This window comes from Actinia tenebrosa, unplaced genomic scaffold (genome assembly GCF_029948245.1).
Source record: "Actinia tenebrosa isolate PJP-AT-01 unplaced genomic scaffold, QUT_ActTen_1.0 PGA_scaffold3__52_contigs__length_22856419, whole genome shotgun sequence".
Taxonomy (NCBI): Eukaryota; Metazoa; Cnidaria; class Anthozoa; order Actiniaria; family Actiniidae; genus Actinia; species Actinia tenebrosa.
Window position 1 is genome coordinate 4,084,833 of NW_028292580.1, and position 12,807 is coordinate 4,097,639.

A 12,807-nucleotide genomic window follows, 5' to 3' on the forward strand; every position below is an offset into this window, starting at 1 on the left:
CACTATTTCATCGACTTTTAACTTTTCTAGAACAGAAGAAAATATCACTACGAAACAAACAGGAAACAAGAACAGCAATGAATGGAGTAGAAAAATTAAAAGTTGAACGAATAAAGTGATCTGAAGCAATTCAAAAGAGAAGGGGAATAAAATGAACAAAAGTCTACAGCACCAGTTATTCCCAGGTGGTCACCCATCCAAGTACTACACTGGCCTTATCGAGTTTCACTTCTGTGATCGGAGGAGAACCGGTTTCTTCTCAGTGGTATGGCCGTAGAGAAAAGAAATTGCAAAACTTAAGCTACTTTACGCGGCATCACTATTTCAGGGCCTTTTAACTTTTCTAGAACGGAAGAAAATATTACTACGAAACAAACAGAAAACAAGAACAGCAATGAATGGAGTAGAAAAATTAAAAGTTGAACGAATAAAGTGATCTGAAGCAATTGAAAAGAGAAGGGGAATCAAATGAACAAAAGTCTACAGCACCAGTTATTCCCAGGTGGTAACACATCGAAGTACTACGCTGGCCTTATCGAGTTTCACTTCGGTGATCGGAGGACAACCGGTTGCTTCTCATTGACATGGCCGTAGAGAAAAGAAATTGCACAACTTAAGCTATCTTTACGCATCATCTCGATTTCAGCGCTTTCCAACTTTTCTAGAACGGAAGAAAACAACACTAAAAAAACAAAAGAAAATAAGAACAGCAATGAATGGAGTATAAAAATTAAAAAAGAACGAATAAAGGGATCTGAAGCAATTGAAAAGAGAAGGGGAATCAAATGAACAAAAGTCTACAGCACCAGTTATTCCCAGGTGGTCACCCATCGAAGTACTACGCTGGCCCTACCAAGTTTCACTTCGGTGATCGGAGGACAACCGGTTTCTTCTCAGTGGTATGGCCGTAGAGAAAAGAAATTGCAAAACTTAAGCTATTTTACGCTGCATCTCGATTTCAGCGGCTTCAAACTTTTCTAGAACGGATGAAAATATCACTACGAAACAAACAGAAAACAAGAACAGCAATGAATGGAGTAGAAACATTAAAACCTGAACGAATAAAGTGATCTGAAGCAATTCAAAAGAGAAGGGGAATCAAATGAACAAAAAATTCTACAGCACCAGTTATTCCCAGGTGGTCACCCATCCAAGTTCTACGCTGGCCCTACCCAATTTCACTTCGGTGATCGGACGAGAACCGGTTTTTTCTGGCTGGTATGACCGTATGACCGTAGAGAAAAGAAATTGCACAACTTAAGCTACTTTACGGTGGAGTAAAATTCCAAAACTTAAGCTGATTTACGCTGCATCTCGATTTCAGATCCTTTTAAATTTTTTAGAACGGAAGAAAACAACACTAAAAAAACAAACAGAAAACAAGAACAGCAATGAATGGAGTAGAAAAATTAAAAGATGAACGAATAAAGGGATATGAAGCAATTGAAAAGAGAAGGGGAATCAAATGAACAAAAGTCTACAGCACCAGTTATTCCCAGGTGGTAACCCATCGAAGTACTACGCTGGCCTTATCGAGTTTCACTTCGGTGATCGGAGGACAACCGGTTGCTTCTCATTGACATGGCCGTAGAGAAAAGAAATTGCACAACTTAAGCTATCTTTACGCATCATCTCGATTTCAGCGCTTTCCAACTTTTCTAGAACGGAAGAAAACAACACTAAAAAAACAAAAAGAAAATAAGAACAGCAATGAATGGAGTATAAAAAATTAAAAAAAGAACAAATAAAGGGATCTGAAGCAATTGAAAAGAGAAGGGGAATCAAATGAACAAAAGTCTACAGCACCAGTTATTTCCAGGTGGTCACCCATCCAAGTACTACGCTTTCCTTTCCGAGTTTTACTTCGGTCATCGGACGAGTACCGGTTTTCTCTCGGTGGTATGGCCGTAGACAGAAAAAATTGCACAACTTAAGCTACTTGATGCTGCATCACTATTTCAGCGCCTTTTATCTTTTCTAGAACGAAAGAAAATATCACTACGAAACAAACAGAAAACAAGAACAGCAATGAATGGAGTAGAAAAATTAAAAGTTGAACGAATAAAGTGATCTGAAGTAACTGAAAAGAGAAGGGGAATCAAATGAACAAAAAAGTGTACAGCACCAATTATTCCCAGGTGGTCACCCATCGAAGTCTTACGCTGGCCCTACCCAACTTCACTTCGGTGATGGGACGAGAACCGGTTTTTTCTGGCTGGTATGACCGTATGACCGTAGAGAAAAGAAATTGCACAACTTAAGCTACTTTACGATTCATCTCGATCTCAGCGCCTTCAAACTTTTCTAGAGCGGAATAAAATATCACTACGAAACAAACAGAAAATAAGAACAGCAATGAATGGAGTAGAAAAATTAAATGATGAACGAATAAAGTGATAGGAAGCAATTGAAAAGAGAAGGGGAATCAAATGAACTAAAGTATACAGCACCAGCTATTCCCAGGTGGTCACCCATCCAAGTACTACGCTTGCCCTACCAAGCTTCACTTCGGTGATCGGACGAGAGCCGGTTTTTTCTCGCTCGTATATCCGTAGACAGAAGAAATTGCACAACTTAAGCTACTTTAAGCTGCATCTCGATTTCAGCGTCTCTATACTTTTCCAGAACGGAAGAAATTAACAGACAAAAAACCAACAGAAAACAAGAACAGCAATGAATGGAGTAGAAACATTAAAACATGAACGAATAAAGTGATCTGAAGCAATTCAAAAGAGAAGGGGAATCAAATGAACAAAAAATTCTACAGCACCAGTTATTCCCAGGTGGTCACCCATCCAAGTTCTACGCTGGCCCTACCCAATTTCACTTCGGTGATCGGACGAGAACCGGTTTTTTCTGGCTGGTATGACCGTATGACCGTAGAGAAAAGAAATTGCACAACTTAAGCTACTTTACGGTGGAGTAAAATTCCAAAACTTAAGCTAATTTACGCTGCATCTCGATTTCAGATCCTTTTAAATTTTTTAGAACGGAAGAAAACAACACTAAAAAAACAAACAGAAAACAAGAACAGCAATGAATGGAGTAGAAAAATTAAAAGATGAACGAATAAAGGGATATGAAGCAATTGAAAAGAGAAGGGGAATCAAATGAACAAAAGTCTACAGCACCAGTTATTCCCAGGTGGTCACCCATCCAAGTACTACGCTTTCCTTTCCGAGTTTTACTTCGGTCATCGGACGAGTACCGGTTTTCTCTCGGTGGTATGGCCGTAGACAGAAAAAATTGCACAACTTAAGCTACTTGATGCTGCATCACTATTTCAGCGCCGTTTATCTTTTCTAGAACGAAAGAAAATATCACTACGAAACAAACAGAAAACAAGAACAGCAATGAATGGAGTAGAAAAATTAAAAGTTGAACGAATAAAGTGATCTGAAGTAATTGAAAAGAGAAGGGGAATCAAATGAACAAAAAAGTGTACAGCACCAATTATTCCCAGGTGGTCACCCATCGAAGTCTTACGCTGGCCCTACCCAACTTCACTTCGGTGATGGGACGAGAACCGGTTTTTTCTGGCTGGTATGACCGTATGACCGTAGAGAAAAGAAATTGCACAACTTAAGCTACTTTACGATTCATCTCGATCTCAGCGCCTTCAAACTTTTCTAGAGCGGAAGAAAATATCACTACGAAACAAACAGAAAATAAGAACAGCAATGAATGGAGTAGAAAAATTAAATGATGAACGAATAAAGTGATAGGAAGCAATTGAAAAGAGAAGGGGAATCAAATGAACTAAAGTATACAGCACCAGCTATTCCCAGGTGGTCACCCATCCAAGTACTACGCTTGCCCTACCAAGCTTCACTTCGGTGATCGGACGAGAGCCGGTTTTTTCTCGCTCGTATACCCGTAGACAGAAGAAATTGCACAACTTAAGCTACTTTAAGCTGCATCTCGATTTCAGCGTCTCTATACTTTTCCACAACGGAAGAAATTAACAGACAAAAAACCAACAGAAAACAAGAACAGCAATGAATGGAGTAGAAACATTAAAACATGAACGAATAAAGTGATCTGAAGCAATTCAAAAGAGAAGGGGAATCAAATGAACAAAAAATTCTACAGCACCAGTTATTCCCAGGTGGTCACCCATCCAAGTTCTACGCTGGCCCTACCCAATTTCACTTCGGTGATCGGACGAGAACCGGTTTTTTCTGGCTGGTATGACCGTATGACCGTAGAGAAAAGAAATTGCACAACTTAAGCTACTTTACGGTGGAGTAAAATTCCAAAACTTAAGCTGATTTACGCTGCATCTCGATTTCAGATCCTTTTAAATTTTTTAGAACGGAAGAAAACAACACTAAAAAAACAAACAGAAAACAAGAACAGCAATGAATGGAGTAGAAAAATTAAAAGATGAACGAATAAAGGGATATGAAGCAATTGAAAAGAGAAGGGGAATCAAATGAACAAAAGTCTACAGCACCAGTTATTCCCAGGTGGTCACCCATCCAAGTACTACGCTTTCCTTTCCGAGTTTTACTTCGGTCATCGGACGAGTACCGGTTTTCTCTCGCTGGTATGGCCGTAGACAGAAAAAATTGCACAACTTAAGCTACTTGATGCTGCATCACTATTTCAGCGCCTTTTATCTTTTCTAGAACGAAAGAAAATATCACTACGAAACAAACAGAAAACAAGAACAGCAATGAATGGAGTAGAAAAATTAAAAGATGAACGAATAAAATGATCTGAAGCAATTGAAAAGAGAAGGGAAATCAAATGAACAAAAGTCTACAGCACCAGTTATTCCCAGGTGGTCACCCATCCAAGGACTACGCTTTCCCTTCCGAGTTTTACTTCCGTGATCGGACGAGTACCGGTTTTTTCTCGCTGGTATAGCCGTAGACAGAAGATATTGCAACACTTAAGCTACTTTATGCTGCATCTCGATTTCAGCGCCTCTTTACTTTTCTAGAACGGAAGAAAACAACACTAAAAAAACTAACAGAAAACCAGAACAGCAATGAATGGAGTAGAAAAATTAAAAGTTGAACGAATAAAGTGATATCAAGCAATTCAAAAGAGAAGAGGAATCAAATGAACAAAAGTCTACAGCACCAGTTATTCCCAGGTTGTCACCCATCCAAGTCCTACGCTGGACTTACCGAGTTTCACTTCGGTGATCGGAGGAGAACCGGTTTTTTCTCAGTAGTATGACCGTAGACTGAAGAAATTCCACAACTTAAGCTATTTGATGCTGCATCACTATTTCAGCGCCTTTTATCTTTTCTAGAACGAAAGAAAACAACACTAAAAAAAACAAACAGAAAACAAGAACAGCAATGAATGGAGTAGAAAAATTAAAAGTTGAACGAATAAAGGGATCTGAAGCAATTGAAAAGAGAAGGGGAATCAAATGAACAAAAGTCTACAGCACCAGTTATTCCCAGGTGGTCACCCATCCAAGTACTACGCTTGTCTTACCGAGTTTCACTTCGGTGATCGGAGGAGAATCGGTTTCTTCTCAGTGTTATGGCCGTAGAGAAAAGAAATTGCACAACTTAAGCTACTTTACGCTGCATCACTATTAGTAGTTATGACCCCACAGATACCGCACTTACGAGGGGATGGGTGGTCTAAATTCCTGAATAACCCCTTAAGAATGTAGGGGGAGGGGAGGTTGGAATGTAGAAAACGGTCAAAGTACGAATTCCAATCGCCAAGGCGGGAATTTGAATTATGAAATATGAAGACATATTTTTAAAGAGAGAAAAGTTTAAAAGCCCGATCAAAATCAGGAGAATCACTTGCTGATCAATACCGGTGTATAAACATGTCGATTCCGGTTCACGAAGAGTGTTATGCTTCTGTGATTGTCAATGAAGACGGGAGTAAGAAGATTTTTATCGGAGACTACGATTCACCTCCAAACGAGAAGAAAGACGAAAATACAGTAGGGCTCTATATAAATTTGAATAACTTCCAGAAGTTCGATGAGCACTACCAAGAAATTGAAAACTATGTTTTAAGTTTCGTTTAAACCCAAAGCTTTCAGGAAAAGAAGAAGAGAGACAGAGACGCTGATGACAATGATGAGGAAAACCGAACCAGCACGAAAAAGAAAGCTAAAATGGAAAAGGGGAAGAAAGGGAAGAAAACAAGTCCCAAGTACATGAGTAAGAAACCACACCATCTAAAGCTCAAAATTCCCCCACGAAAAGTCGTTTGTGATGAGGTAGAGATGGTAGAAAGGCGCGTTGAGATGGAAGACATGTTGTTGAAGACCTATGCTGGCGCAGTAGAAAGGCAACTTGCAAAGATAGTCAAAGAAAATTGCTTTGGCTGTATATACGATAGGCCCAGCCAGAAAGACCACGACGTCTGTCTTGACACTTCATATAATGAGATCATAGAACTATATTTAAATAAAGCTATGTCAAGAGTAGATCATGATGATGTCATGAAACGATGCTATGAATCATTTAAGAAAATAGACCCTCCACCAAGTGCAATGGACATGATGAGATATAATGATCCGAATTGGTTTTATGAAAACTTGAAAACCGAAATTGGAAGTGATAAACTAAAGCGCACTTTGCTAAACTTGTAAATAGTTCATTTTATGCATCGCACCAGGTTATATATAAACATTAATTATCCCTGCTGGATGTAATACATACTTATTTGAACAAAATAAAGGAGAAAAAAAAAAGCAATTTAAGAATTATTTGTCTGATAACTATTTATTTACATTAGCGCTGTGATGCGAGCAACATGAGCTCTTGCTTTCCGGAAGCCCCCTTAAAATTAAGTGCAAACAATCTATTTAGACGCGCTAGATGTATCTTTGCTTGCTGTGGAGGAACTATAATACTTGAAAATTCTGATCAAGTAGATGGAACAGTACCTACAAAATCTGTATCACAATCCCGATCATGCTGGGAGTTTTGGAGAGGTGGAAGCTGTCTACCGTGTCGTAAAAGACGAGGGAAAGTTTAACATTTCTCGTAAAAAGATCAGAGAATGGTTATCGACACAAGACACGTACACGCTTCATAAGCCGATTAGGAAAAATCTCAAACGCAATCGCGTGCTTGTTGACGGAATCGATCATGAATGGCAAGCCGACTTAGTGGACATGTCATCACTTAGCAAAGACAATGATGGAGTCAATTATTTACTAACTTGTATAGATGTGTTCTCAAAATTTGCATGGGTAGTTCCTTTGAAGGCCAAGGGTGCAGCTGCTTTGGTTGAGGCATTTAAGAAAATTTTTATAGGTGGCCGTCACCCGCGCATTCTATATACAGATAAAGGAACTGAGTTTTCAAATAGACCCCTCAAAAAATTACTGAAAGACAAAGATGTACAGTTTATTATTTCACAAAATGAAGTCAAGGCTTCAGTGATCGAAAGATACAATCGTACTTTGAAAGCTAGAATGTGCAAGTATTTTACCTGGAAAAGTAATCTTCGATACATTGATGCCTTGCAACAATTTGTTTCTGCCTACAACAACACCATACACCGCAGTATCAAAATGAAACCCAGAGATGTCAACGAAAGAAATGAGAGAAAAGTATGGGAAACCTTGTACGAAGGAAAACAATTGATTGTTAGGAAGAAGCCCGTAAGATTTCGTTATAAAGTGGGCGATAGGGTGCGAATCGCTAAGACAAGGATGACGTTTGAGAAATCGTACTTACCAGGTTGGTCCGAGGAAATATTTAAGATTGACAGTCGACAAGCATCGCATCCTCCAACCTACCGCATCAACGATCTTAATGGTCAAGAAATTCAGGGTAGGTTCTACGAGAAAGAGCTGCAAAAAGTCAATAAACGCGACGAGGTTTATCGCGTCGAGAAAATCATACGTAGACGACAAAGAAAGGGAGTGAAGGAAGTTTTGGTAAAGTGGCTTGGATGGCCTCAAGACTTCAACAGCTGGATACCGGAAAGTGATCTGCTATGAAAAACGTTATAAACACCATTTAATGCTAACATTGATTATTATCTCTTGGCTCGTGATGATGGAAGGATCCGAGTTTTATCTTACTCTACCCAGTAACTCTTCGATGAATGTGTACCCTGACAATACTCTGTCAGATTTCAGTGTACATCTTCCACAACCCATAGAGCTTTCAGGAGAATGGGAAGTTAGTATGAAAGAAATCCAGTATCCAAGGACTTGGAATAATGTCCGTCAAAAAGAAAACCATTTCTATGTGACCGATTCGTCTGGTATTCCCACAGTTTACATCATGAAGGAAGGATATTATCCTTCAGCTATTGATATCATTGAGGGGATTAAAAGCGCCATCGATGACAAGAAAGTAAAAGATAGCATCGACATAGAGTTTAATAGGATTACCAGACGCGTTACCATAACGCCAGCTCAAGGTTACTCCATGTTGTTTGGAGAAAGTCTGGCTGTCATGCTAGGGTTTGGAATATCAATGCATACCATTACAAAGAAAACAACAGCACCACACGTTATCAACATAGAGGGAGGTCTTACTTCTCTCTATGTGTATAGTGACGTCATTCAGGCGCAAATCGTGGGAGACAGCATGGTGCCCTTATTACGCATAGTAAATGTTGAAGGAAAAGACGGAGAAATCGTTTCACGAACATTTGTAGACCCTCCCTTTTACAGTGTAAGTCGAAAGACCATTGATCGCATCCAAGTCAATATAAAGGATGACACAGGACAAAATGTGCCATTTGAATCAGGGAAGTTGATTGTGCAACTACACTTCAGACAGCGGAAGCCTTTGTATATCTAAAGCATCATGAGGAAGATTCATACTCCTAATCCCGATATCTACAAATCGTATTACCTAAAACAAGCTCAGCATGGAGGTGGAAATTTACCAGCATTTCATGGCGCGAGATTTCAACGTGGCTACGGCATTGGCTCTTTCCTTAAAGGTTTATTTCGATCAGCTGTGCCTTTCCTTAGAGAAGGCGCTAAATCAGTAGGGAAAACCGCTCTTGCTACTGGAATGACCATAGCAAATGATGTAATGGCCGGTCAGGATTTAAAATCCTCCGCCAGGGCACGTGCCAATGAAGCAAAAAATAAATTTAAAGATCAAGCACTCGATACCGTCATGACTGCGGTTGGACAAAGTGGAAAGGGTGTAAAACGTGGTGCTACTCCGAATAGCGCCAGTCACTCTCAGGCTAAGAGAAGGAAAACAACTGCGCCAAAAAGCAGAGGAGGAAAAACCAAGCAAACCAACCGAGGGAAACGAGTTATAGAAAACGACATTTTTGGATCATATTAAGGAACTATGGCTTTCGTTCATCACGACTCATCAGAATGCTCAAAATCAGAACTTGATTTATTTTACGTACCACCAACGCAAACAGGTCTGGAAGCGGGACGCTTTGTGGACTATCATCCTATTTCTAACATCAGCGACAATGGTCCTATAGAATTTCTGGTCAGTGGGGCAGGGACTGAGTACATTTACTTGGCTCGTACTCAGCTTTACGTCAAAGCTAAAATCACTAAACCCGACGGAAGTAATTTGGATCCTGATACTAAAGTTGGTCCAGTTAATTTGTTCTTGAATTCTATGTTTATTCAAATCGACGTCTCGCTAAATGGTAAATTGGTGTCATCAGCCACCAACACGAACCCCTACCGTGCTATCCTGGAAAGTACTCTCAGTTATGGCCTAGCAGCTAAACAGTCTCAACTCACCGGGGCCTTATTTTACAAAGACAGAGCAGGATATCTCGATGAAGTAGACCCCACTAAAGATGATAAAGATGCAAACACGGGTTTGAAAGCAAGGTACGAACACACTAAGGAATCTCAAAGTGTATAGATGATTGGACGAATCCACGAGGATGTATTCAACATCGATCGTTTAATGATTAACGGTGTAGATTTAAGGCTGAAGCTAACACGGTCAAAGAACGAGTTTTGCCTGCTTTCATCCGCTACTGGAGCTAATTTTAAGCTCGTTATTGAAGATGCTATTCTGTTCATTCGTAAAGAAAAAGTCAGTCCATCCGTAATGCTTGGTCATGCCGAAGCTCTGCGCAAAACCACAGCAAAGTACCCTATCAAGAGAATGGATTTTAAGGTTATCTCCGTTCCAAGAGGCGCTTTGAACTCTTCTCAGGATAACATTTTCAACGGTCAGATCCCTAAACGCATTGTTGTTGCCATGGTAGACAATGATGCTTACTCTGGGAACTATAAGAAGAATCCGTTCAACTTCAAAACTAATGATCTGAGTTTCCTGGGAGTTTATGTTGACGGAGAACCATTGCCTTCCAAACCACCTCAACCCAAGTTCGACCCCGCCAACGGCTTGGGCTTCATCATGGCCTACCAATCTCTGTATTCAGGAACAGGCTCCATGTTTGAGGATCACGGAAATGACATAACCCGGGATGAATTCAATCAAGGTTACGCCATTTTCTGCTTTGATCTGACCCCTGACCTGAGCAATGGCGCGCACTACAATCTGATAAGAAAAGGAAACCTACGTCTTGAGATCCAGTTCGCCAAGACACTCCCTGTGAGCACTAACGTTATCGTTCTGGCTGAATTTGAAACTCTGATTGAAGTAGACAACCAGAGAAACGTCTTGTTTGATTTTACGAACTAAAATGAATACAAAACAACTAGCGATGATCATGTGGACGGATAGGATCACAAGGACTGAATTTCAAGGGGTATTTCCGTCAGATGAGCTGCCTGATCATGTAGACATCTACCCAAGTGCCTATATTGCAAATGTAGACCCAAGTGATCAGCCAGGAAGCCACTGGGTCGCCATGTATTTTACGAAGGAAGGAAAAGCGGAGTTTTGGGATTCGTACGGCCAAGCTCCCCAGTTGTATTCAAGAACATTCCAAGACTTTTTAGACAGGAACTCAAATTACTGGATAATGAACCATACTGTATTGCAAAGTTTAGATTCTAGTGTCTGTGGTGAATATTGTATTTACTACCTGGTACATAGATCTCGTGGTTTTTCATTATCAACTATTGTCAATCATTTTACTCAGAGAAAACGTATCAATGATTCTATTGTATACGAATTTGCAAAACGTCATTATCCGTCTGTATTTATGAGGGATAAAAAACGTGCAGCTGTAAAACAAAAATCATCTAAGTCACGATTTAAAAATAAAACAACACTGTAAATTGATTTAATATTTTTATTTAGATTTCAATAAAATGTTTACATTGGTGAACTCATATGTTTGTTGTCCATTAATATTTAATCCATCGGGGTGATATGTCTAAAGAAGCTGCAGACTTTGTGTTTCTCTCTTTCTTTTTCTTGGGACTGGGTGGAGGAGTAGGTGACGAACGTAGATCATCATCTTCATCATCATAAACACTTCCCTCCTTGTTCTTATATTCTTTCAGAGTCTTTTTCCTAGTTTCATTTACGATCCAGTCCATTGGTGTATTGAGCCGTGCGAGACCCCGCGAAAACGTGTTCCAGTTAGAAGGTTGGAATCGTTTACGTTCACCCATTACATCTCTCACTAAATCAACAATGTTTGTTCCGGGTACAGGCTTGCCATTGTAAGTCAGCTCTCCACGATCATTCCAAAACATAACATCTCTGTTTTGTTTAAGTTTGTTAATCAGTAGTCTGGCCTTCGTCTTGACGGTTTTGGGCACGCTGTCGATAATCTCATCTTCGATTCGAATTTCTTTTTCTGAAGGGAGCTGTCGTTTTTCTTCTTCTTCTGTCTCAGTTCCATAACTCTTTAGTACGGACGTTACTTTTACAGGAAGGGGTTGCTTTACTTGTCTTTGTCTATTAAATTCTAAATACTTTTGTAAAGTTTGGTTGTACAGCTTTAGTTTCTCATCGTCTGCAATATCATGCTGAGATAAGATGTCGTTCATTTCCGAATCCAACTCACCAAGAGTTCTCACCACGGGGTTCGTTGGGGCTTTGTGCTGGTGATGATGTACACTAGATAGATACGTCTCTGGGAGCAATACCATTTTCCGCGCCATTATGGAAGTAGACTGGCTAATTGTTGCAGCACGGGTGCCAGTAAAATGCCCAAGAAGCCTTCTCCTTTCTGCACGATAAGGTTTTTCTTTGTGCTTAACGGAACGCGTTTATCTGCCAAGTGCCTCAGAGTTTCTTTATGAGGCCTGAGTTTCCCCTTATGGTATGGACTCAATTTGACAGTTCCCCGCAACACGTTGAGTACACACTCACAGATTGCTTTAAGAAGTTGATTATCAGCAGCGTGAAGAAGTGCTCGCCTTTGTTTTGAATTACATTTCTTGAGGACTCGCAAAAAGTCAATGTTGTTTCTCATGCTCTGAGACATGTCTAAATGATGGAAATGATGTAGTACGTCTCTTTTTATCCCTTTTTGACGTACGCGTACTGTACTTGGTCAGGAAAAATATTAGTTCTTACGCGAAACTGTTCAGGAGTATTCTGTTTCAAATCTAGAAATAAATAGCCATACGGATGAGAGCAAGCATCCGTGTAAGCTTCTTGAAGAAATTTCGCGCGACCTGGATATATTTGACGAGCTAAGTGAGATACTTGAGCACGATCTCGAGGGTTGGAGAACAAACAGATTTAATGGCAATTCAAACTAACATTACGGCTTTCCTTTCCTTTGGGGAAAAGATTCTGCTGAATGTGAATAAGGCTCATGTTCTTGTGATGACATCCACGCGTTACCAAATTAGTTAATTCTTTGCTGTTCCCTGTTTCAGTCATCAAGTCATCTAAAATCAAAAGGTTTCTATAGGCAGGATTGATGGTCTCACTAATTTCGCTAGGCACCCCTTCAATGAATTCTATATGAGGTATACTT

General features: G+C 39.9%; 2 protein-coding genes and 14 pseudogenes across 2 annotated transcripts; 2 read left to right on the forward strand and 14 right to left on the reverse strand.

The window, feature by feature from the left end:
- Positions 1-160: 160 nt before the first annotated feature.
- Positions 161-279, reverse strand: LOC148907855 (5S ribosomal RNA; annotated as a pseudogene).
- Positions 280-794: 515 nt separating this feature from the next.
- On the reverse strand, positions 795-913 carry LOC148907856 (5S ribosomal RNA; annotated as a pseudogene).
- A 200-nt stretch (positions 914-1,113) lies between these two features.
- LOC148907857 (5S ribosomal RNA) lies at positions 1,114-1,232 on the reverse strand (annotated as a pseudogene).
- A 242-nt stretch (positions 1,233-1,474) lies between these two features.
- LOC148907858 (5S ribosomal RNA) lies at positions 1,475-1,593 on the reverse strand (annotated as a pseudogene).
- Positions 1,594-1,794: 201 nt separating this feature from the next.
- LOC148907859 (5S ribosomal RNA) lies at positions 1,795-1,913 on the reverse strand (annotated as a pseudogene).
- A 525-nt stretch (positions 1,914-2,438) lies between these two features.
- LOC148907860 (5S ribosomal RNA) lies at positions 2,439-2,557 on the reverse strand (annotated as a pseudogene).
- A 201-nt stretch (positions 2,558-2,758) lies between these two features.
- Positions 2,759-2,877, reverse strand: LOC148907861 (5S ribosomal RNA; annotated as a pseudogene).
- A 242-nt stretch (positions 2,878-3,119) lies between these two features.
- LOC148907862 (5S ribosomal RNA) lies at positions 3,120-3,238 on the reverse strand (annotated as a pseudogene).
- Positions 3,239-3,763: 525 nt separating this feature from the next.
- LOC148907863 (5S ribosomal RNA) lies at positions 3,764-3,882 on the reverse strand (annotated as a pseudogene).
- Positions 3,883-4,083: 201 nt separating this feature from the next.
- Positions 4,084-4,202, reverse strand: LOC148907864 (5S ribosomal RNA; annotated as a pseudogene).
- A 242-nt stretch (positions 4,203-4,444) lies between these two features.
- LOC148907865 (5S ribosomal RNA) lies at positions 4,445-4,563 on the reverse strand (annotated as a pseudogene).
- A 198-nt stretch (positions 4,564-4,761) lies between these two features.
- On the reverse strand, positions 4,762-4,880 carry LOC148907866 (5S ribosomal RNA; annotated as a pseudogene).
- A 199-nt stretch (positions 4,881-5,079) lies between these two features.
- Positions 5,080-5,198, reverse strand: LOC148907867 (5S ribosomal RNA; annotated as a pseudogene).
- A 200-nt stretch (positions 5,199-5,398) lies between these two features.
- On the reverse strand, positions 5,399-5,517 carry LOC116291502 (5S ribosomal RNA; annotated as a pseudogene).
- A 3,752-nt stretch (positions 5,518-9,269) lies between these two features.
- LOC148907868 (uncharacterized protein F54H12.2-like) lies at positions 9,270-9,812 on the forward strand. Its single transcript, XM_089035760.1, has one exon. It carries the CDS (start codon positions 9,270-9,272, stop codon positions 9,810-9,812), a length of 543 nt encoding a protein of 180 aa, XP_088891886.1.
- On the forward strand, positions 9,813-10,604 carry LOC148907869 (uncharacterized protein F54H12.2-like). The gene has a single exon (XM_089035761.1). The coding sequence runs from the start codon at positions 9,813-9,815 to the stop codon at positions 10,602-10,604; it is 792 nt and encodes a 263-aa protein (XP_088891887.1).
- The last annotated feature ends 2,203 nt before the right edge of the window (positions 10,605-12,807 follow it).

Bases quoted from the DNA above. Each gene is read 5' to 3' on its own strand.
- LOC148907868 (XM_089035760.1), top strand. From the start codon at position 9,270: ATGGCTTTCGTTCATCACGACTCATCAGAATGCTCAAAATCAGAACTT.
- LOC148907869 (XM_089035761.1), top strand. From the start codon at position 9,813: ATGATTGGACGAATCCACGAGGATGTATTCAACATCGATCGTTTAATG.